Source organism: Lepidochelys olivacea (assembly GCF_965140295.1).
Source record: "Lepidochelys olivacea isolate rLepOli2 genome assembly, chromosome: 1".
NCBI lineage: Eukaryota > Metazoa > Chordata > Testudines > Cheloniidae > Lepidochelys > Lepidochelys olivacea.
Window position 1 is genome coordinate 261,201,722 of NC_140411.1, and position 23,512 is coordinate 261,225,233.

Here is a 23,512-nt window from a genome sequence, read left to right on the forward strand (position 1 = left end):
GTGACACTTTCAATCATCCTGGATTACCTGTTGGATCTAAAGAAATTGGGGTTATCAGTTAGTTCAGTTAAGATCCATTTGGCCACAATATCAGGCTTTCATCCGCTGGTAGAACAATTCTCCATATTTGCTCATCCGGTATTGTCTAGGTTTATTAAGGGTTTGGGAAATATCTATTCACATATTAGGAACCCTACCTCAACCTGCCACGCAGTTACCTTATGAGACCTTCATTCAAACCAATAGCAGCCTGTTCTCTGTTGCATTTATCTATGAAGACAGCCTTTTTAGTAACCATCATGTCAACCCATAGGGTTGGAAAGGTTGGAGCCTTGATGACAGAATCCCCCCCACACACACACACACACACACCCACCCCTTTACAGTATTCTTTAAGGACAAGGTCTCTCTACATCCACGTTAATTAATCCATTCATTTACCAGTGTTTTTCCCAAAGCCCCATAGTTCTCTCCTGGAATCCTATTTATATATGCTGGATGTTAGGTAGGACCCAGGAAGTTACTTAGGCTCTTCATTTTCCTCACAGATAGATCCAAGGGGTCATAGATCTCTATTCAGAGACTACTGAGATGGATATCTTGATGTAATTTCACTTGTTATGATGCTGTGGGGGTTCATCCCCCCCCAAAGGGAGATAACACATTCAACCAGATCATAGACAACATCTGTGGCATTACTGAAGAATGTATGAGTATCTGAAATATGCAGGGCTGCTACATGGATACATACTAAAAGAAGAGGCTACTCACTTTGTGCAGTAACTGTGGTTCTTCAAGATGTTTGTCCCTATGGGTGCTCTCCTACAAGTCCTCCTTCCCCTCTGCTTCGGACTGTTCTTTAGGAGATGCTTGTGTGAAGAAGGAACTGAGGGCAATTTGCCTGCAAACGCCGATGTAGCCTCAGTATCCAGCGTGAGCAGGCATAGAGCACATGCGCAGGCCCAAAGGACACTGCTAACTGAAAATCTCTGATCAAGGGCTCGAGAGGCACATGCATACCTGAAGTATAGCAACCATCGGGACACACATCTCAAAGAACTGCAGTTACTACACAAAGTGAGTAACCTCTTCATTTATGAATGTGTAAGGTGCCAGTTAAAATAAAATCTAGTGACTTTCCTAAAATACCATGCAAACTTGAGTATATGCCATACTTGATCTTCTTCATAAATACCTCCTCCCCAACTTTCTTTATCATAACAATGTGTTTTTTGTTGAGCCATTTTGTATATGTTGAATCTTAGCTGTTTGAATTGATTTCTGCACAGGTTTCTGCCTCCATGCTCAAGCAGTTTCCCAACGGTGGCTTGAACCCAGGTCTTTTCAATATATCTCCTCAACAGATTGCTATGCTGAGTCAGCTTCCAAATATTCCTCAGTTTCAACTAGTAAGTAGCTGGTCCTCTTGCAGTGATAGATTGGGTTTCCTACAATCCTGTCCCTGTGTACAAACTCCGCTAAGATAGAAGTGGAACAAACCTAAAGAGAAAACAATCTAAGACTTGTTCTGCTGATTTTTGCATTATTTGTGTACAAGCACTCCCTGCTCTTGTACAGGAAAGCACACGGTTGATAGGGGTCAACACAATCTAAATTTATCTGTTTAGTTATAAGTTGGATCTATATATTTTGTTATAGTCAGTCGGTAATTAATCTTAGCAACAACTTTGCGGTGGGAAGCAATTGTGTGCTGATATTTCAGTGATTTTGTTATTTGGGCTTGTATTTTTAATGACTTGAATAAAGCAGCTACTGGGAATACTGTTACTAATTTCATTAGGTGTAACAGGAAAGCCAGATCATGTTTTTCTAATTCTTTCACAGTGATTTTATTTCCTTGTGAAAAGCGATGAACTGTTTGTCTTACTGAAAGCTATTAATAAAGCATTTGCCAGTGATCAGTTCCACCAAGAATTTTCCCCCAAATGAGCCCATATCTCTTTCTTCTCCACTTGTGTTGTAGGCATGTCAGCTTCTTCTTCAGCAACAGCAGCAGCAGCAGCAGCAACAACAGCTGTTACAGAACCAGAGAAAGATTTCTCAAGCTGTGCGACAGCAGCAAGAGCAACAGGTATGGCACTGTTCATTCCATCAAAGGCATGTGGGGTGTAGGGTGTTTGAGGAAACTTGTCAGTCTACAGCAAAGACCATACCATACTCCTTTCATCACTAGGTGTCAGTTAAGCTTCCTCTCACTCTCTCAGAACTAACCACTACTGCATGATTACCCAAGCAGCCAGTTTTAGTTGAGAGTAAATTCCCTCATTTGTTTCCTTGGCAGCTTGCTCGTATGGTGAGTGCCCTCCAGCAGCAGCAAAGGCAGCCTGGCATGAAGCATTCTCCATCTCATCCAGTTGGGCCTAAGTCACATTTAGACAGCATGGTACCCAATGCTCTGAATGTGGGTCTCTCAGATATACAGAGCAAAGGGCAAATACCCGGATATGGTTCTGGTGAGTACTGCTATGAGCTGGGGTTATTTGTTGTGTTGCCAGTGGTATTACTCTATTAGTTTGACCTGTGATCCACCAGGAGTGCACTAATTCTCTGGCACTGTAATTTTTGTATAGGCATTAGATTTAGGGTTTGTGGCACAATGTCAGCTCTATTGCTAAAACTGCAATGTCTTGCAGGTCTTCTAGGTTTGGCTTTTTTTTCCCTACAGTGCAGTTCGATGGCATCCTGACTTATCACGCTAATTTTAAGGCTGGCTGGTAGAGCAGCATTAGGTAAAAGATAGGCCCAGCCCCCAAAGAACTTAACAGCCTAAATAGACAAGGCAGACAAAGATCGGGAGAGGAAACAGAGGCACAGAGAAGTGCAGTGATTTATGAAGGGTCACCGAGCAGATTGGTGGTAGAGTTGGGTATAAAACCTTAGTTTATTGATTCTTAGTACAGTAGCTTATGCACTAGATCACACTGCCTCTCAATTACTTATTTTATAGACTTCCCCTTCAGTGCAAATAGATGTTATCCCTCTCCCACCACCTCCAATCTCCCTACACACACACATTCTGTGTTAAAATAGGGACTGAAGCTGTGAAGATACAAAAGCATTTATCACTTGATTTAAAAAAAAAAAAGTCAGGAAAACTTGGGACCTATTGGAAAAGTGAATTGGACTCAGGTTGCTGAAAGCTGTAGCAACGGAATATAGTAATATCTTTAGGAAGTTGTGATAGGAAGAGAATGACAGACAAAAGATATTGGGCCATTTATGTGGTACAATGGGGCATCTGCCTTTTTGAAAACAATATAGCTTTTTTTTAATCCTAAAAATGTAGCTGAACTATTTTGTTTCAGTTTATCAGCAGCACCTAAAGGTAATTAGTCTGTTGGTTCATTCATCACCATGTTTCGCTACCCTTGCAGCCTTCTTGAGTATTTCAAGTTTAATTCAGTCTAGCCACAGACTTGTGCTAAGATACAGTGAATATACTTGCATCCGTGTGGAACATGGCTTTTCTGAATATCAGAGCTGACCGCATGGTAAGGAAGGAGAATCTGCTTGACAGCTGGTAAGAGTGTAGTGAGAATCACACAATGATGTGTCCTGCACAGATATGGGGTTGGGAGTCAGATGAATTGCTTTCATATCACCTGAAGTGTAGCTGTGCAAAGGGATTTCAGTTGCTACCATTGCATTTTATTTATCTTTATGATCACAAGTATCCATTTGGAAGGTGATTCTAACAAAAAGAGAGAAAATGGTATTGTTTTCTGTTTCACAGGCTTTGGTTCAAGTGGCATGGATTATGGCATAGTGGGAGGGAAAGAAGCTGGATCAGAATCCCGCTTTAAACAGTGGACTTCTATGATGGAAGGGCTGCCCTCCGTAGCTTCACAGGATGCCAATATGCACAAAAATGGTAAGAGAGATTTGAGGTTATATTCCCTGAAATAGGAACATTATTATACCACCACTCTTCACCCCAGGTGAAAGATATTGATAGAGAAGTCTTCATTCCAGTTGAACTCTGTTTGGGTTTTTGAACACATTTTCCTCTGCTAGTGTTTTTGTTTTGTTTTTTTTTAAACCCATCAAATTTATCAACTGCCGATAGGTAACATTTACTCCCCACACATCAGTAATTCTGAAACTACAGTGAAACTGGTGTGATGTGCTTTAACTTAATATCTTATTCCTTCTGTGGTGGTTTTAAATTCTCTTGGTTCCAGTTTTCCTGTCCCTTCCCAAACTCCTATTTTTCCTCCATGTAAATATATCTTTCTCCTACTTCTCAGGTGCAATAGTGCCCCCTGGAAAAGCCCGTGGAGGATCGCCCTACAACCAATTTGACATAATCCCAGGCGACCCACTGGGTGGCCATGCAGGCCCTGCTGGCGATAGTTGGTTACCTGCCAAATCTCCACCAACGAACAAGATCGGAAGCAAATCCAGCAATGCGAGCTGGCCTCCAGGTATTGCACAGGGAAGGGTGTCACCTTAACTCTTCAGTAAACTTGATGAGCATTTCTCTTCAGGCTGTTTTTTTAACTACCTCGAGAGTTATTTCTTGGGCCTCTCTACCCAGTCAATTAAATCTGTTGTCTTTGACTATTAAATAGGACTTCAAGTGTTAAACTGACCGTATAAATTTAATATGAATTAAGAACAGAATAACTATAGTGTGTCTAAATAGTCCTTGACTTCTGACAGATGAACTGTGACCTGTGTGTTTGTGATGGGCATGCAGGTGTGATTTGAATGTAGTTGATTAAATCTGCTCAGAATGTACACAATCAGTTTCCCTCTTCTGTACTGATTGCTGTTTCATTCTGTGTTATGCTTGCATGGAGGCTAAAAAAAATCCCATTGAAAGCACATCTGTCAGTGAAAGGTGTGGATGTTTGGTTTTCCAGGTGACTGTGGGATGAGGAAGGGCAGGATTTTTCTGTCTGGAGCTCATTGCATTGGTGACCCATGATGTGGCATGAACTTCTTTGGGAAAGGCTCCTTTGTGCAAAAAAAAATCCTGGAAAAACGTATAGTGTAGTCCGCAAGGCTGAAATCATTGAAGACTAGCACAGTCTGAAATGAGAAAGGTGGAAGATAGTCCAGAGGGAACCCCATGTATTCGAGCCAGTTTTGGGATAAACTCCCATGGACAGGAACTGTAGAGAGCAGTATAGTGAGAGGAGTTAGTACAAGGCATATTCTGTATAGGAGAGTCTTCTCCTGATGATCCATTGAGGAGGCCTATAAAAGGTAGTCATGAGTCCTTTCAAAACATTCTCAAATTGTTAATTTATGTTAAATGGCATTTCTGTCTCTGCATCTTATTTTTATTCCTTCCCATCCCAGAGTTCCAGCCAGGAGTGCCATGGAAAGGTATTCAAAACATTGACCCTGAATCTGACCCCTATGTGACCCCTGGAAGTGTGCTGGGGGGTACAGCCACATCTCCCATTGTAGATACTGACCACCAACTTCTGCGGGACAACACCACAGGTAAAACAGCAGACACCTGCATTCATTCCAGTATCTCAGCCTTTTACAGAAGTAATTAAAACAAAATCTAATTCTCCTCCCCACCCCCACCCCCCAAAAAGGGTGAGAACACGAAAAAGTCTAGGCTGCATTGACATGTCTGTTGTGAGTCCGTGACATTTAGTGGAAATGGAACCAATAGGATGTGTTTGTATTACAGAAACTCTGTTATATTTATCTGCGATATTTTCTTCATTCCTTCCTTCCTTCCCCCTTTGATAGGGTCTAATTCTTCCCTCAACACCTCGCTGCCTTCACCTGGTGCCTGGCCCTACAGTGCCTCTGACAATTCCTTCACCAATGTTCACAGCACTTCAGGTAAGTGGGTTCCAGACCTTGAAAAACAGTCACCAGCCAGTCAGTATTCTCTATCTATACCCACTCCCCTTGTCTCTCTACTTTGGGTGTAGTCTGTTAGTATATTCTGAAAGCTGGGGAATTGAGAGATTTGATTGGCTGGTATGCTAGTTTTCGTCCTGATAAAATGTTCCAATACAGTTGCTTTAAAACAACGCTATATTTTTAATTAATTCCTTTTTAAGATCCAAAATACAAAGGTCTGGCACATGAGTCAGAGGATGGAGCAGAAGGCGAAGCAGAGAGGATATAGGGAACATCCACAAAATGTACAAGTGTTTCTCTTACAAAATCTACTAGGTTAAGTAGTGAGGGTTTCATTTATTTAGTTTGTTTTTAAATGTACCTGCTACTAAGCTAAGCACTCTGAGATGTTAAGGGAGGGGAAGACTATATGCAAACACTTTGCAACTTTCTAAAGAGGAAAATCACTGTTAGAACATTTTAATTTCCACTGTTGATTGCACCTTTCATCCCCCTTCAGGACTTGAGGGGAGTTATAGTGATTCTGGCAGTTTAACATGTAGACCAAAGCCTAGTCTTTTGCCCTACATCTTTTTTTGGTTATAAGGACACCAAGCATTCCTATTCATCAATGGGCTCTATACTCACCACTGAGTAACCATTTGAATATCCGACCCAGGAAATCCAGTTGGATATCCAATTTTTTATAAATCCCAAAGTTTTCCCTTGAGCTGGCATTGTCCTTAGCTATTTCTTATAATTGAATAGGTTTGGCTCTATAGGATGGCTTTGATTGAAGCAGTATCTGAATATGTAGCTTTGTTCTACAAGGACATGTAAAGTTTCTGTTTCAAAGTCATCTGCTGGTTAATCTGAGTCTGGGAAGAGGGATACCAAACCCAGCTTTACCTCCTTTTAACTATATCTAGCATATAGGAAAGATAGGAATGATTTAAAGACGTAGGAATTAATAGGATTAACATGTTCCACATGTTACTCAGCTTCAGAGCATTTCCCCAGTGCAGGAAAATGACTCCTTGAAGTGGGTCCTCTAGAATAGGCAGGTTAGAATTCACACATCCCTAAATAAAATTTCCAGCTCTGTTGGTATTTAGATTTTTTTTGTACACTTCAGATTTATATGTGTAAAGTTAATGCAAGCCATTGGTACTTACAGACCCTTGGACTCCAAGCACTATGGAAGGTAGCGATCCAAATACATTGTATTTATAAATCATTACCTTTTTGCTAACAAATCTGCATTCTTAATCTCAGATTTGCACTTATTGTGCTACCTTGGGGAACTGGGAACCCTGATAGTTTGTTTTTCTCCATTTCAGATCTACACTAACTTGACAATAGTTAGGACTTAAATGCACATACCAGATGTGAGCCAGATTGACTAGACAAGTGCATTTTTCCCAGACATCCCTGCCTTGAAGAGCAAGTGCTGCTTCAGGATTTTTGGATCTTACGCTTTATTGTTAGTTTACTGTGTCCAGTCAGAATGAGGAAAATGCCAATTACTGGAGTAATCTGCGCTCTGCCTAGCAAACTTGTACTGGGTGAGCAGAGTGTCCAGTAATTTCAAGAGAAACTGAAGAATGTATTACTGTCTTCTTCCTTAAGAAAGGGAGAAGAGGGGCCCTCCCCCATATCCAGAATTACAAGTATGAAGTTTCCAATTTTATTAGCATACTGGGCTTCCTGCTGGAGGTCTTTGAACTTCACTAGAGGAAAGCCATGTTTGGGATCAACCTTACTTAGTAGATATCCAGTAATCTTTCTGAGCCCTAACAATAAGAATGTAACTATTTCAGATAAACTGAATTCCTGTCATCAGGGATCTCCTAAATCCAGATTACACAATAGCTCAGTTTCTTGCTTTGCACCTCATAATGAAACTCTTATCTCATAAAATGTAAGTCATCTTACAAAAATGAACACATCTTTAGGAAGCAACATAAACCTACTATGTAGAGGAAGGAACAAGGAGCAATGAGACCTGAGTTTCAGTTCCCACTCTGCAAGCATCTTCTTTTCTGAGCCTCAATTTTCAATTTGTTAAATAAGGATAATACTTGCCCACCATTGTAAAGAGCTTTGAGATCCTCAGATCTCAATTAGATCTCAGATTATATTAATGTGTATAAGAGGTCACTATATGAATGAACAAGTTTCTCTGTCAGAGTATATATAGAAAGCAGGGATTAACCAGGTCTGGCTTTGCTTGTGTTTTAGTTTGGTACATGCTAACAGCTGCATGGATTTGAACATTGTATGCCTGCATCTGATACAAGTGGTTTTAGCCTGCTACAATAGCTGCATAGTTACATAGACTGTGTTGTGGGGCTTAAATCCCATTAATCCATGCCCTTTATTATCCATTTACAGCAAAATTCAATGATTACAAATCAACATGGTCCCCAGATCCCATAGGACACAATCCCACTCATCTCTCCAACAAGATGTGGAAAAACCATATTTCCTCAAGGAACACTACAGGGCTGCCCCGCCCACCACCTGGCCTGACCAACCCCAAACCATCATCTCCCTGGAGCAGCACAGCACCCCGATCGGTCAGGGGGTGGGGGGCACAGGACTCAAGGCTTGCCTCTGGTGAGAAGGATCTCCTGATAGCATCATTGCTCGGCCGTGAGGGGTGTGTGTTATACAGCGCTAATGGTGTGGATATGATGCGGCCTTCACAAGAGAGGAAGTTGCGTTTGCCCGGTAAAGGAAAAAATATCCCTTTTTAAAATGGAAACTAACTGTTAATGTGAGGGAAAGGTCCCGGGAGCTGCCTGGGGAGGAGTAAGGAGAGGGCTGGGAGCTACCAGGAGAGGATTTCTGCAGCATAGGGCTTTTGAAGAGTAATGGGTGGTGTTGGAGAAGTGAATTATGTGGTTGGGGAAATCCCTAGAAGACCCAAACTGGCAAACATTAATTCTAATGTTAAATATGAGAATTGTTTTGTGTACAGTACCATAAAGCATAGAATCCTGTTAGTATGTTTGAAATGGATGAAATTCTCTGAGAGACAGAAAGACCTGAGGATAGTGCAGAGGAGGCATTTGTTTGTCAACATGTACCCTCAGTATCTTCTGACTTTTGTATTTCTCCCTCTGTTTAAATGTTTTCAGCCTCTACCTGGAGTGATGGGGGCTCAGTTCGTCCTAGCTACTGGCTGGTTCTTCACAATCTCACTCCACAGGTATTTCTCTTTTACTTCTCTTTTGGAGGCGGGAGTGCTAAACTACAGAGAGCAGGATTTGTGGGCTTCTTTTCTGTTCCCATTTTAATGAAGTTTAATAACACTGAATTGGCTTAGTGATTCTGATGGAATACCTATAGTCAGAGTAGTCTGCTTGACTACAGTAATCACATCCGCTAAATGTGTAGAGATCTCAGTTGCTTTGGTAGGATGTTTGATATTTGCCATAAGACCATTATAACTGTCTCCACCATTACCCAGAGTATTTTGTGAAGGAATTACTCTCAAGTTTGTTTCATTCAGAAATGTGGATAAATTGTGTTGTGTATAATAGCTCAAGGCTCCAGTTTCTTTGGGACATTGTCAGTAACGGAGCTAAGGAGAACTGCCAGGTTTTACTCTGGGGTTTCCATAGCAAAACCTCAGAATGTTTCCAACAGTGTTGCCAATAGCACAGCCTAGTTAGGACACTCCAGCAGTTGTCATTCTCAGAGCTTGTTTCCATTCAAAATAAATTCTACAGAGATCCTGGTTTCAGTAACTCCAGTTAGCCTGCATTGGATCCTACAAAATACCTATATGATTATCAGCAGCACTTTGGAAAATGGACAACCACCCACTATCCAGTAGGATAATTTATCACACACAGCACATCTTAAGAACTAAGACGATGGGAAGGAGGGCTGGGATCGTCTCAGGTCATCCAAAATGCCAAACTGCATCACTCGCATTAAACAGAACCTTTCCCTTGATATAGAGGGCAAGAAGAGCCATAGGAAAAAGGTTTGTCTAGTTGGAACGAAAAGGCACATTTCTGTGTTTCTCTTCATGCTGTTCTAGCAGTCACTGAATGGCAGAGGAATAGATTTGGGAGAAGTTTAAATTACTGAAAAAGGAAATAAATGGAACTGATTGTGATCAGAAAGAGGAAATGGCAAAGTGATGCTTGCTGATATAGAAAGAATAGAGGCAGCTGCTGCTGAAAATGTCCAAGATGAGAGATTGAGCTCTGTTAATCTGGCAGAATAGCAACAGTATTAATTGTTGATTGTCTCATAAACCACCCAAGTTAAAAACAGATCCTTTGCACCATTCAAAAACTGAGATTCCCAGTTTTTTAGACAGTATAAAGCAGTAATCTCTAGCATTTTCAAATTACTGGCTGATTTAAAATCCTTCTGAAATTGAATAATTGGGGATGGGGAGAAGTAAATCAGGTAATCAAAACAACATGATTTTTTTGGTGCAATATTTCTTGCCCTAATAGGGTTAGAAATACAGTTTGTACTCCACTGGAAATCTGGGAAACACAGAGATGATCACAATTTAGTAATCTCAGCACGCTAAAGGGAGAGAAAATTAGACCAGGGCCTAGAATGAGCTAAAATTAAAACAAGCTAAGCTTAGTATCTAATCACTATACTACAAAATGAAGTCACTGTAAGATGCACAAAAACCTACTGAAAAGAACCTACTTGAAAATAACATCCCATCCCTCTCACTGACCTTCTCAAGGTCCCACTCTTTTCCCTGTGATATGCAGCACAATACTAACTGATTTTTTAAAATTAAAATTTTTAATTACTTTATTTATTAAACATACCTCAAGTTCTTCAGATGTATTCACATCATAAACAAAAAGTTCAGTGTCCCTTTCTTTCAGTAAACCTTTATTTTTTCTATCTTCCTCAGATCGATGGGTCAACCTTGAGGACGATCTGCATGCAGCATGGCCCACTGCTGACATTCCATCTGAATCTGACCCAGGGCACCGCCCTAATCCGATACAACACCAAACAGGAGGCGGCCAAGGCCCAGACTGCACTGCACATGTAAGTTACCCCAGCAACATACATATACCCCATTTCCTCTGACACATACAGCTGATTTTATTTATTGATAAAAGTCCAGCATGCAGGAGGTGATTCAGTAAAACTTGTTGTTCGCATGCTTGCTCATGTCCATTCCATGCTAGGTATGCGCGCGCCACATATAAAGTTGCTGAAGGTTTTTTCTTCCTTATTGGTATTCATAGGACTGGCCTTCGTGCCCCCTGCAACCCCGTGCACATGCGCCAGTATACAGGGCACCGATGGCGCCACACCCTTTCAGTTCCTTACCACCTGTCACAATTGCTTGGAACGACCTCCTTGCTCTTGCAAGGCTTTCCGAGTGGTTTAGACTCTGTAGTCTATCATATATAGTTTTTTGTAGTTAACGTATTTAGTTATCAGTCACTATGAGTGTATATAGTGTAAATAGCGGTCCCAGTTGTCGTGGGACGTCATTCCAGGACTGGCATGCCCAGGTCCCTGGGCTTCAAGCCGTGTACCTCCTGTGGCAAGCCCATGCCAGTGAGCCATCTGCATATGAGCTGTCTAAAGTGCCTTGGGGGAAGCTCATGTTAAGGAGCAATGCAAGGTCTGCAGGGGCTTCAGACCGTGCACTCAGAAAGACCGGGACATTCATGTGAAGGCTTTGCTCATGGAGGCGGCCCTCAAACTGTCCTCGGAGCCGTGCCACTCCGAATTGGCGCCGAGCACTTTGGTCTCCATGCAAAGTGCTCCACCGGCACTGTACTCTTCCAGGCACCATTCTCCATCCCCGGTGCCAAGGAAGAACCATAAGAAACAGCTCGCCAAGAGAAGGCGCTGTCCGGTGCTGAAGAGGGACAAACTGATTGAGACCTATGCTGGGCCACTCGTCCTTCCCAGAGTCGGGCCCCCTCGACTCCAGAGGCTTTCCAGGCTGCAAAGGATTTTGTGTGTCTCCTGATACTGCCCACCCCCGAATGCCACTTACCAAGCAGGGCTACCAGGGATAGAACGGTTCAAGGGGCAGTGAGCTCCATCACGGCACTGAGCATCGCGGCACTTCCCGGAGGAAAGTCCTCCATGGCACCGCCACAGCAGTCCCTGACCCAGCATCAGTCACCAATTCCCCAGCATTGGTTCCAGTGCAGAGAATAGAGTTTACTTGGGTAGTGCTAGACTCCATCCAGGCCAAGGCCTACCCATCAGAGGCTAGGTTCCGAACTATGTCAGATCTAATCGCCTGGGTCACAGCTCACCTGCTTTCAGCTGCCTGGTGTGACTCAAGCTTTTGGGTCACATGACAGCATGTACCTACGTGGTGCAGTACATGCAGCTATGCCTCAGATCCCTACAGATGTGTCTGGCATTAGTCTAGTACCCAGGCAGACACCACTTGGACTTGGTTCTCATGATTCTGTTGCCATCTTAGCTTCTCTGACTTGGTAGAGAAACCCACGTTCTGTGATGAAGGAAGTGCCTTTCGCTGCCCCGTATCCAACAGTAACATTGGTTTCGGACATGTCAGCCGTGGGTTGCGGAGCACACGGTAGACTCAGGACCCAGGGTCTCTGCAGAACTCTCCCGACATATAAATGTCAAAGAACTCAGGGCAATATGCTTGGCCTGCCAGGTGTTTCTTCCCCAGCTCTTAGACCAGGTCATGCAGGCTTGACGGACAACACGGCCTCAATGTTTTACATTAACAAATGAGGAGGAGCTCGACATCTGCAGAGCACAACACAGTCATCGGTTCATACCTTCGCATCCCACTACGCCATCACTCAACAAGCCCATGATGATACCAGTTTTGGGAGAGCAGTGTTGCAATCAGCACGTCCATGAACTCTGAGCCCACCTCCAGGGGTACTGTTTGTGAGTCACCTAGCATGGAATGGACATGAGCAAGCACTCGAAGAAAAAAACGTTATTAATCTTCTGTAACTTGTTCTTCAAGATGTGTTGCTCATGTCCATTGCATGACCTGCTCTCCTACCCCTCTGCTGGAGTGATGGATAAAAAGGAACTGAGAGGGTGTGGAGCCAGCGGTACCCCTTATACCGACGCATGTGCACAGGGCTCCAGGGGGCGCTAGGGTCAGTCCTACAGATACCACTAAGGGAAAAAAAATCTCCGGCAACATGGCGCGTGCACACCTAGCATGGAATGGACATGCGCAACACATCTTGAACAATAGTTACGAAAGGTCAGTAACCTTTTTTTTTGTCTGTCCACTTCCATGTTTTAGAAATTCTCAGGGAGTAAATTGATCCTCGGAGGTAGGAGTCTCTTCCTTTACCAGCAGAAGATGGGGAATGATAATTTGTTTCTGAACAAGATTGTTGGAACTGCTGCTGCAAAGTGACAGTGGCACAACAAGGATTTTGCAATGGGTGGGGTTGACTGATAGGACCAGTATGCAAATGAGTATTCAAATTTGGCTGCATTTATGAAAATTAATAAATTGCTTCAGATGAGCATTAATCTGCAAGATTTTTGCAAAGTGATCAATCGCATTTTCAATCTGAAACAAAGTCCATGTGAGTACTGTGATACAGGAGGACCAGGGAGCAGTGGTAGAGGGGAAATATATAAACCCTAGGCTAATTAAGGTGTGGTTCCCTGTAGACTAGGGAGGGTTGCAACAGGTTAATTGGAGCACCTGTAGTCAATTAAGCCCTGTCAGGAACCTAATAAAACCCCCTGCTTCAGACAGTCAAGAGGAAGGAGAGAGGACTGGAGCTTGGAGGTGTGTTGTAAGATCTGAAAGACCAGAGAACTGAAGTAAGGGAGACCCTGCCCCAGCAGGGGAGGGAGACTCCCTCCCCCACCGTCTAAGGACCACAAGTTCCCCACTCAAGGGGGAAGAGGGTAAGAACCTGCAGGGGTTGAGAGGGGCTGAGGCTCAGAGTGCGGAGCAGACCCAGAACCCTCCCTCCTCTACCACCTTCCCGGGCAACTAGTGGGGACCTCAGCGGCACAAGGGCAGGGGAAAGGAGTGGCATCTTAGCCCCCCTGCCAAGAAAAGCACAGGACCCAACATACTAACCCATCTTGCCACAGTACCAAAGCTAAATTCCTTTCTTCCCCCTGCTCCACCCCACCCCCTTTTTTTTTAAAGGGAAATTGCTTTGTGAAGGAAAGCTTGTTTCCTAGAGCAGGGATACGCAAACTCTTTTATAGCGTGGACCACATTTTAGTAGAGGTTCTCACGGACCACTTGTCCTCTTGTTCTTGGTTGTATGTATCACTAAGTCCTAGTCATGATGGTGTAAAACCCTTGTGGCAGCAACAGCAGTTGCTTGTAGGAAAGTATTTAATGTGTTTTAATGAGATTTAGTAGCTGGAAATCAGGAGTGGGAATATGCAGCATTATATGACCAGCCAGCTCCCCTTGAGCCCCCAGCAAGTTCAACATGGACCACAGTTTGAGAATCTTTGAGGTAGAGGAAAAGAGAGTTTTATTTGGGTGAAACAGCTTTTCTTACTTTCTCTACAAAGATTTTTGAAAACATTTTTTAATTAAAAGATCTTTGATTTTTTTCTTCGTCTAGAACATTTTAATTAAAATGTCTCAAAGAGTAATGTTACCGTTTCTGCATTTTTTTCCCATTGCTGGTTTTTACCCATCTGCAGTGGTTCCTCAGTTCTGTTCTCTTCTGAGTAATCTTTTCCTAGCCCTATTTTCCTGCATTGCAGTGCCCCAAGGAGTAAAGACAAAATAGACTGTTAACTGAGGGGCACTTAAAATAGGGTCTTTGGGAGTTTGCAGAACTGGTTTCCTGTTCTCAGGCCTCTTGGGATTTGAAGAGAAAGGCTCACATTAGTTTTCTTAAATTGGTGTGTGATTATGGCTTGCTTTGGAAGTGCATGTGGTCTTGGGAGCAACGACTGCTTCCCTGCTCCCAGTTACCTTTCAGACCATGGTAATGTGTAAGAAAAGGTTGGGAACCCAAGAAATTCCTTTTCTTTCATTTGAAGTTCTTTGATTTCTAATCTTTCCTTAAGCTTTTGTGTTTTGGAAAGATAATGCACACTGAACCTATTCGTGTATGTCTGCACCTTTATTCTGCGGGGGAGGGGCGGGGGGGGGAATTGTCTCTTGCACGTGCATGTTTAGGATGCTGTTAATGTTCCATACTCTCTCTGTGGACTGGGTTTCCTACACAGCCATAAGAGCTGTAAACTTACTGTCATTTTTTTTAAAACCAGAAAGTTTGGGTTCTGCAGAGTCTGATTAAACTGGTAACGTGGAGATGACTGTACCCACCTCCCTTGCTTAGCTCTACCACTGATTTCCTTACTGGTTTGGGCAGTCTTTGCCATTTCATGTCCAAGGTTTTGAACCCTGTGCATGTACCCTGGTTTTTATGTGAACTTTGTTTCTCGTTGTTCACCCTTTTTTCTCCCTCCCCTCCCCCAGGTGTGTGTTGGGAAACACTACCATCCTGGCTGAGTTTGCCACAGATGAGGAGGTTAGTCGCTTTCTGGCACAAGCTCAGCCCCCGACACCTGCAGCAACCCCAAGTGCACCCACAGCAGGCTGGCAATCCCTGGAGACAGGACAGAACCAGACAGATGCAGTTGGACCTCCTTTGAATCTTTTTGGTGGGTCAGCAGGGCTTGGGCAGTGGAGCAGCAGTGGTGGCAGCAGCAGTGGGGGTGATCTCTCTGGCGCTTCATTGTGGGGGCCCCCAAACTATTCTTCAAGCTTGTGGGGGGTCCCAAGTGTAGAGGATCCCCACAGAATGGGCAGCCCTGCTCCCTTACTACCTGGAGACCTTCTGGGAGGAGGGTCGGATTCAATCTGAACTTAGAACTTTCAACTCTGACCTCGTGACCTTTTTTGGAACAGCAGCAGCACTAACTTGACCTTTTCGTTTTTTTTCAACTTGCAATAAATACATTTTTAAAAGGAAAAAAGAAAACGGAGAGAGAAAAAAAGGTGGGTCATTGACAGACTGTCTGAGCACATAGTTGCCTCCCTTATATAACTTCAGTTTTTTCGTTTGGAATATGAATCCAAAAAGAGAACATATCACTCTTGAAATACTTGAATCATGAACGCCAACTTAGAAAGACAATGTGAAGCAAGTACACATACCATTTAAATTTAAACACAAAAAATTAAAAAAATTAGTTTCTAGTTTTTCACTTTTTCATGTTATACGGAAGTTGTTGCTAAAAAACATATATACTGAAAAAATAGCTTTTTAACTTTGTTTGCACTGGGTGTGTTTCCGTCCTTAGGTCTACCGTGTTGGGTGGGGTTGTGGGGTGGGGTTCAAAAGAATTGCAGGGGTGGGGGGAGGGGAAGACTTGACGGAGCCTCACTTTAAAAACAAAACAAAAAAAAATGAAAAAAAAAAAACACCCACAAAAAACCCCCAACACTTTGTGATTGGCTGGTTGATAAATACCAGTGTGTTCTGGCACATGTAACTGCCCATGTGTGCTTGTTTCTGGTGAGTGTGCATTTTCTCCCTCTCTCTCTCGCTGTCTCAGAATGCTGCATTGCTGATGGGTCTATGGGCTGGCTGGCCATCTGTGTGTCTTGATTCTGAAAACAAGTATTGGGGAGTCCCAGTGGCTGAAACAAAATTTTCTTGGGCTGGATTAAAATTTGTCAAGTCTTTGTTTTTTTTAATTAATTTTAAGTAGGGTGCTAATTCAAGTTTGCAGATCATATTGAATGTGGGTTGTTGCTTCCTAGCCCTTGTTCTGACCCTGTGGTAGAGCAAAACACTGCCATGTCCTAAGGATTTGGTGAGAAGGGGAGCCAGTGTTGTCTTTTGAGTAGCAGTGTATTTATTTATTTATGTCTGCATGTGGGGTTTTTATGAGTAAACCCTAGAATGTTTGTTTTATAATGCAAGCCATTCTTTTTTCTTCTGTGGAGGGTAAAACAGAGGATAGAAGACATCACGTTTATATGTGGCTAAAACCAATGTTCTTATCTAGTCCCTTGCAGTCTTCAGTACCTTTAGAAAATTAGTCTCTCACCCCTCCCCCAAACCGTATACATGTATTCATGTCCATTCATGAAGTATCCATCAAAACCCTGAAATTCCAGCCCAACCACCATTATTCACTTAGTTGATTTACTGCTTACATTAAAACTGACAAAACTAAGTTGTGTTGGCAGTTTGCTGGCCTGCCTGCTTCATCTCCTGAAAGCACATGCAGCTAACTTCTTTCTGCATCCCTCCTGATGAGTGTTACCTGTGCCAGGCCTTGGTGTATTACAGCACCAGACCATCACTGACAGAAACGTTTACTTACGAATGTTCTTAAACCAGTGTGTACTTCAAATGTTTCCTTTTGTTTCTCTGTGTTGTGTTTTCCCCCCTGTGTACGTGGTTTTGCTTAGGCCTGCGTATAACTAGCAAAGACTTCTTTTAAAGTATTGCACCTTTTTTTGTTTTTACTTTTTCTGTACCGTTGCTTTTTAATTTCTGTATTTAACGAAAGATTTGTTTGGGATTTTTTGAGCATCAGTGTAATAGTACTCTGGGCACGATGGGGTGACCTGTAATCCACAGTAATAGCCAGTGTGTGCGAGCGTGCGCCCTGGGAACAAAAGTTACAATACTGCTTGTTGTGAGAAGAGCTGTAGCAGACCTGAAGGGACATCCCTTTACACAAAGCGGGAGATATTTTGTGGGGGCAGGGAGAAGAGGGAAGAGAGATGCCGGTACTTTTCTCAGAAGTGCCACCACTAGTGTGGTGGTGTCAAGCTCTGTGTTACACTGTTTAGCATAAAGTGCTGACATTATGTACCAGCAAATACCTACCATTCCAACCTTGAATGGGAATGTACCTCTCTTGTCCTTATTAACTGTACGAGGTGGGGAGGGGAGGGGAATAGCTTTTCTTTAGCATTTTCACTGAAGGATACAATAGTGTCTAATGTATTTAACTCTTTAAGCATTGGGGGGAATGGAAAAAGCAAACTTAAAGTGTGTGTGTGTGTGAGAGAGAGAGAGAGAGAGAAAGGTAGGGGAATTCTGTGACTTTTTAAAATTGCCATATCTGTGTAAACCCAGTGCGACATTGACGGCTGACTGAAGGGAGTGCTACAGCTACATATACCTATAGATTCATATGCTGTGTGTGTGTGTGTAAACTGGAGTCTGCAACATACTATCTGGTCCTTTTTTGAATATTATTTTTTGTGTTTGTTTTTGGTTCGTTTTTTTTTACTGTGCTCTCTCCTCCATCCCACCATACACATTGAAGCAAAATGTTTTTCTTCCAACTCCTACCAGTTAGGTTTGTTCCCTCCCCCCAGGCAGAGCTATGTTGTCTTTAGTAGCCTCAATATGAAGAGCAGCCATGCACAGAGATGCAGGAGAGAGAAAAGCCCTGTGCCAGCAGTACTTTCCAATGAAGCATCTATGATGGCCTGAATAAGCCAGTATCCATTCTGACACGTGACTTGCCCATGCTGGTTCACTGCTGTGTTCCCACCCCCTCACTTCTCTCTCCCAACCTGCCCTAAGGTCCCTTTACCTGCACTTTGGGTTAGTTGAGTTCATTGCGATACTACGGTGAAAGCCGGGTGCTAGAGCCCCTCTTGTTTACAAGACATAATGAGGGATTTGAAATATTTAAAAATGAAAAGCTAAAATGTTCTTCCATAGTAAGCTTAAAGAGAAAAAAAATTAAAACTTACACACACAAAAGACCAAAAAGTGCACGCATGCATGCATGCATGCATGCATATATATTAGATGAAGACTAACTCTGGGAGCATTTAACAGTGTTGTTTGTTTTTACATTTATTTTCCTGCTTTAAATTTGCAAGCTTTCTCAGGAATTCTAGGATAGGAAGCCAGTTTTTGCAGATGGTTTATTTAACCTTATCTTATCCTAGATAGATGGCTGTTTCTTTCCTATTGATAAACTTTTACAAGTTCCTGAATCTTCAAAAACTTACTTTAAAAAAAATTAAAAAGCAGAAACATCTCCAAATGTTACTGTCATTACTGGGGATCAAGCATTTTAAAGACTAAAAAATAATAATTACAACAAATTCAATAACAGCAACAGAAATTCAGTGTATTCTTAAAAACCAAGTTGTGGCAGAAGAAGGGTTATTCTTTGTAGAGCGTTGTTAGTCTCATGTGGGTACAGTTGCATGGGCAGGGGAGAGAAATGTATGAATGGAAATATAATCACTTAGTTCTTTTGCAATGAAAATTAGACTGAAATATCCCTCCAAGCACCTTTTTTAAAAAAAGAAAACTGTAAACCTAACCCATACGTATGGAATATCCTAGCAGTGGAGCAGTTGTATCTTGTCTCCTTTTTAATACAGAAAATGATCAAGAGGGGAGAGAATTTGAAAGTCTCCTGTGAAATGTACATTAGAGAACAAAAGTGATTATTTTTAAGTTTCCAACTACCCCTTAGTCAATGATAATCCCCGTTATGAAGATTTGCTGCTTGCTTTTCTTTGTCTCTCACCCAGAAATGTACTTTAGTTTTAGGGTTTTTTTAGGGGAATATTTAAGCTCTCCTGCTGACCCCACGCGTGCCAGCTGTCAGGACTCCCAGCCCTGAGAACAACTTTGCTGATCTCAGTGTTGGGATGGATAACTCCTGTCTCTCATCAGTAAAGGAGAGGGGCCTAATCTGCGTGAAGTTTTTAGGCTGGAACCACAAGCCACTTTAGTGCCTTTGTACATATATATATATATATATATATATATACCCACACATTCTGCAAAAGGAGGCATATGGAGTTCAGTCACTCCATGAAAACGAATGCACCTGCTCTTAAAACAAAATGAGCCTGTTGCAAAGGCATGCCATGCAGTGAGTTACATAACAGAAAAGGTAAGAATGCTTTTTATGATTTGAAAAATCAAATGCCAAATTTCTCTCCTATCACTTCAGTTGTGCTCTGTTTGTGTGTTGCATTCTTCCTGCAGGTGTGTGCATGTAAGTGCGTTAAAAACAATACACCAAGTTAATTTGGAAAATCGTAGTGTGATTGGCCAGTAGAGAGGGATTCTTTTGTTTGTTTGCTCTTTTTTTTTAAATTGAGGAGAAGATATTTATCTGAATGCTTTGCCAGAGGCTGTGCTTTACCAATTGGCAGTGTCCTAAGAACAGAAAATGGTAGGACTTAGTGAAAAAGAACCAAGGCCTTTGCTACAGTCCTTTGGCAACAGCCATGGCTGATGACTACTAAGAGGTTAGAGCACTGAATCTTTGGCTGTGTTATTTCATAAGAGCATCCTTCCCCTCTCCAAAAACACCCCAATCCCTGAACTCTGTGAAGGCTTTATCTTAGGCACTTGTATCTTGAGTCATCAATTTATAAGTTGCTTGAGGTACTTTAATGCCTCCCATTTCCCACTCTATTTGTTGTCGGTTTTGTTCCTGTACAAATTTATAGCTGAAACCATGCAAGTAATACTTGTCTAATCACTGTGTCACTAGCTTGGTTCTATAATGGTTTTCCTGACCATTGTGAACAATAATTTTGGAGGGCCGTGCTAGCCAGACAGCACTCTCCTACAGGCCAAATATGGCTTGCCTGTCTCAAGCAAGCAGGTCTATTTGATGTCAGTGCATGAAAGAGGCAAGCAGGATTTCAGGATTTGGTACTGAGTAGGTCTGGCTTTTGGAACACTGTTCTTGAGGAGGCATTTTTGACTATCCTGGTCAGGAAAAATGTGCCAGTTGCTGCTAACGTTGTTTCACATGAACACCATGAAAAGAAAACTAGGATAAGTTTGTAAGAAGAGGTGGAAAGGGCACATCTTGGAATAGATTATAAACCTCCGCTGCCAGTTGGGGTCAAATGTCAAGTCCTTCCTGTTAGTCTCAAACACATCTGGAGTTTCCCAAGATGTTTATGAAGAAACAAAGAAAGCACCTTGTAGCAGTTCTGTTCTTGATTCTTGCTCCTCATGGCCATATAATCTAAACACATACATGTCTCAATTATTATTCCTTTCTTCCCGATTTCCTGTCTCCTTTGTTTTAATCCTCCACTATTTTAGTTCTTCTAATTACATTTTAGCGGTTTTTTTCCTTTTTACGTTCTGTTTTCTATAAATTCTGCTCCAGTACCAGCTGCTTCCCCCTCCCCCCTGAATGTTGCCTGAATTGTCTGTAGGCTTATCCTCTGAATTAGATGGGTTTGAGCCCTTCTTCCTTTCTCCCTCCTGCCATAGTAACTTTAATAAAAGTTACAGTGAAGATTTCTAGTATGCAAACTGAGAAACAAAAGCAAAGTAAGAAGTTTTAACATCTAACACCACTTCTAGTGGAAGGAAGATTTAATTTCTTGAACTGGATGCCGTTTGGGAAGACTTTGTCTTTTCCAGTATGCCTGTGCTTTTCTGGACACTTTTTTTCCACTTTTTGTAGAGGACCTCTACAATCAAATGATGTGAACTTTTTCATAGACTTTGGCTTTCTGATGTTCAGGTTAAACAGAAGAATTTGTGTACTGAACAGGGACCTTAAGCCAAACACATTTTACTCTGAAGTATAAACAGGTTGTTTTCAGTAGACTCCAACATTAGAGAACAGTTCAGCCTTCGTATTAAGTTGATCTCTTTTTAAAAAAAATTCATCTTGAAACTTTTAAAAATTAGTACATTAGAAATCTTGGTCTTTCTACTTAATATTGTTTTTCATTGCAGGGATTTGAACTGGCAAAGGTGACTGGTGTAACACTTTGAAAAAAAAAAAAAACTTTCTCCTTAGTGTATGCTCTCCTTCCTCATCAAATGCTGCCACATCTCCTCTGTTCATGCCTTGATGTAGAATAATCTCCTCCTCCTTCATCCCTCAGCTGCCTTTCCCTCTTCCTGGGTCTGATTTTGCTCTTTCATGTAGATCTCCCATTGACTTTAATGGGTGCCCGGTATGTGCATCTGAGATCCAAATTTGGCCCTCTGGGTCAGATCCAGGAAACCCTTATAGGAGTAATCCTTACTCTCACAAGTTAGTGCCACTGACTTGAATGAGTAAGTGCTACTCACAGGTTTAAGGGCTATTTTTGTAAGTAAGAGGTTGCAGGATCAGGATTTAAGATTGTAGCTGTGGAGCTCTAGTGCGACCAATACAACCAGGAACACCTGCATGTCCATGCATATATTAAATTCACTATAAACTGTGTGACTTCAGAATCCAGGACTTCTCCAGTGTTCTGAGATGCTCTTATAGTGCTTGGCAGGTAGTCACTCAGGATATGAAGTCCTGATTGACTGGGGTGGAAGTTAGATTTTTTTATCTGCCCTGGGAAAAATTCCATTATAGCAGGGATGGATGTCTCCTTAACTGTAAATATGCAAAATAATAATGCAGAAAATACTCCAAAAATACAAAGTTGAAATGATGTATAAGAAACTAAAAAATGCTGTCAGGAGAGTGTGATTTTATTAAGGCTGAGTTTTCTCTTACAGCTGAAGCAACATACGCAGAACCTGCAGCCTTTTCTACACTGATTTTTCAAAAAAGAAAAAAAATCCAACACGTAATGTTAGTAACATTGGGAGTACAACATAGAGGGGCCATCTGTTGCCTCTAGCATTTTAGGCATCATGTTGATTATACCTGCTCTGAACAGACTATAGATGACATGATGCTTACAATACCAGAAGTCCACCAACACCGAGGTTTCTTGTGTGGCTAAACGAGTGTTGTTGATGATGGGAAACTTGTGCAAAATTTTCTGCAAAATTAGCTTAAATCCTTGTAGCTAAATGGAGCTTATGGCTAGGACTAAACAGTGTTAGAACTGTACCCTAGCTAGGGACTGACCTTTTAAGCACTGTTCTAATAAGTTTTGTCTCCTCTACAGATATTTTGCAAAAATATCCCACCATTGCAAACACCAGCACAAATGAACTTTGTATTACCAACAGTGGAGACATTTTGGCAAAATTTCCCTGAAGTAGATAAGGCCATACAGTTTAGTCCTTTTTACACTGACTGGCCAGGCCATATTACAACCCTGTTTGTCCACAATAAAGTCCACAATGCTGCTATTAAAACTGAGTCAGTGGACCTCGTTACAACAGTTTGGTTTGTGGTGTAGATTGGACTTCAGCCATGCTCTGTGGTTTGCTAAAACCTTGGATGTGCTTTAGCCCCATTATGGAAAATGGTTGATCCCATCTGTGACACAGAAAATGTTCTAATGGTCTCCAGACTTGTAGGGTTCTAAGCCTGTTTTTTAAACTGTGTTGTCAGGCCAACGTAGATGTAACCTAATCAGTGGCATGCAACAAAGCAACATTCATAGGCTGCCAGAGTTTGTGCATGTGTTGCTTTTTATAAAGGTATGCAGGAAAGTTTCTCTGAAAACCTCCCAGAATCTTGGGTTGTGAAAAGAGCATCTTGCAAACTAAGTGTCCAGAGCAAAGAGCCATTTCCCACTGTGCATGTGGCAATCAGTAATGGGGACATCCAACTGTGTTAAAACCAGGTGGAATTTTTTTTTCTTAGCCAGAGAGTTGGAATAATTTTGACTTGACCCTGACAACCATTCCTATAAAAACAAGACAATGCACTCCAGATAAAATGGTAGAAAGTTTTGTTCCAGGCAGCCACTGAGTATTCTTTGTGGCACAGTCTCTTGGCTATTTGGTGGGCAGAGGGAGAAGAGGGGAGATGGGAAGAGTTT

At 42.1% G+C, this 23,512-nt stretch overlaps 1 protein-coding gene across 4 annotated transcripts in view; it reads left to right on the forward strand.

Annotated features, from left to right (window-relative positions):
• The window catches only part of TNRC6B (trinucleotide repeat containing adaptor 6B), a 212,099-nt gene extending 196,144 nt beyond the window's left edge, over positions 1-15,955 (forward strand). For 3 of the 4 annotated variants that reach the window (XM_084632991.1, XM_084632989.1, XM_084632990.1), the window contains 11 exons: positions 1,290-1,409; positions 1,985-2,092; positions 2,303-2,474; positions 3,755-3,892; positions 4,269-4,445; positions 5,329-5,475; positions 5,737-5,832; positions 8,230-8,568; positions 8,979-9,049; positions 10,742-10,881; positions 15,284-15,955. In XM_084632991.1, coding sequence (XP_084489117.1) covers positions 1,290-1,409; positions 1,985-2,092; positions 2,303-2,474; positions 3,755-3,892; positions 4,269-4,445; positions 5,329-5,475; positions 5,737-5,832; positions 8,230-8,568; positions 8,979-9,049; positions 10,742-10,881; positions 15,284-15,671 — 1,896 coding nt within the window. In that variant the 3' untranslated portion in view covers positions 15,672-15,955. The remainder of the gene's footprint in view (positions 1-1,289; positions 1,410-1,984; positions 2,093-2,302; positions 2,475-3,754; positions 3,893-4,268; positions 4,446-5,328; positions 5,476-5,736; positions 5,833-8,229; positions 8,569-8,978; positions 9,050-10,741; positions 10,882-15,283) is intronic. The other variant, XM_084632992.1, reaches the window with a different exon arrangement.
• The last annotated feature ends 7,557 nt before the right edge of the window (positions 15,956-23,512 follow it).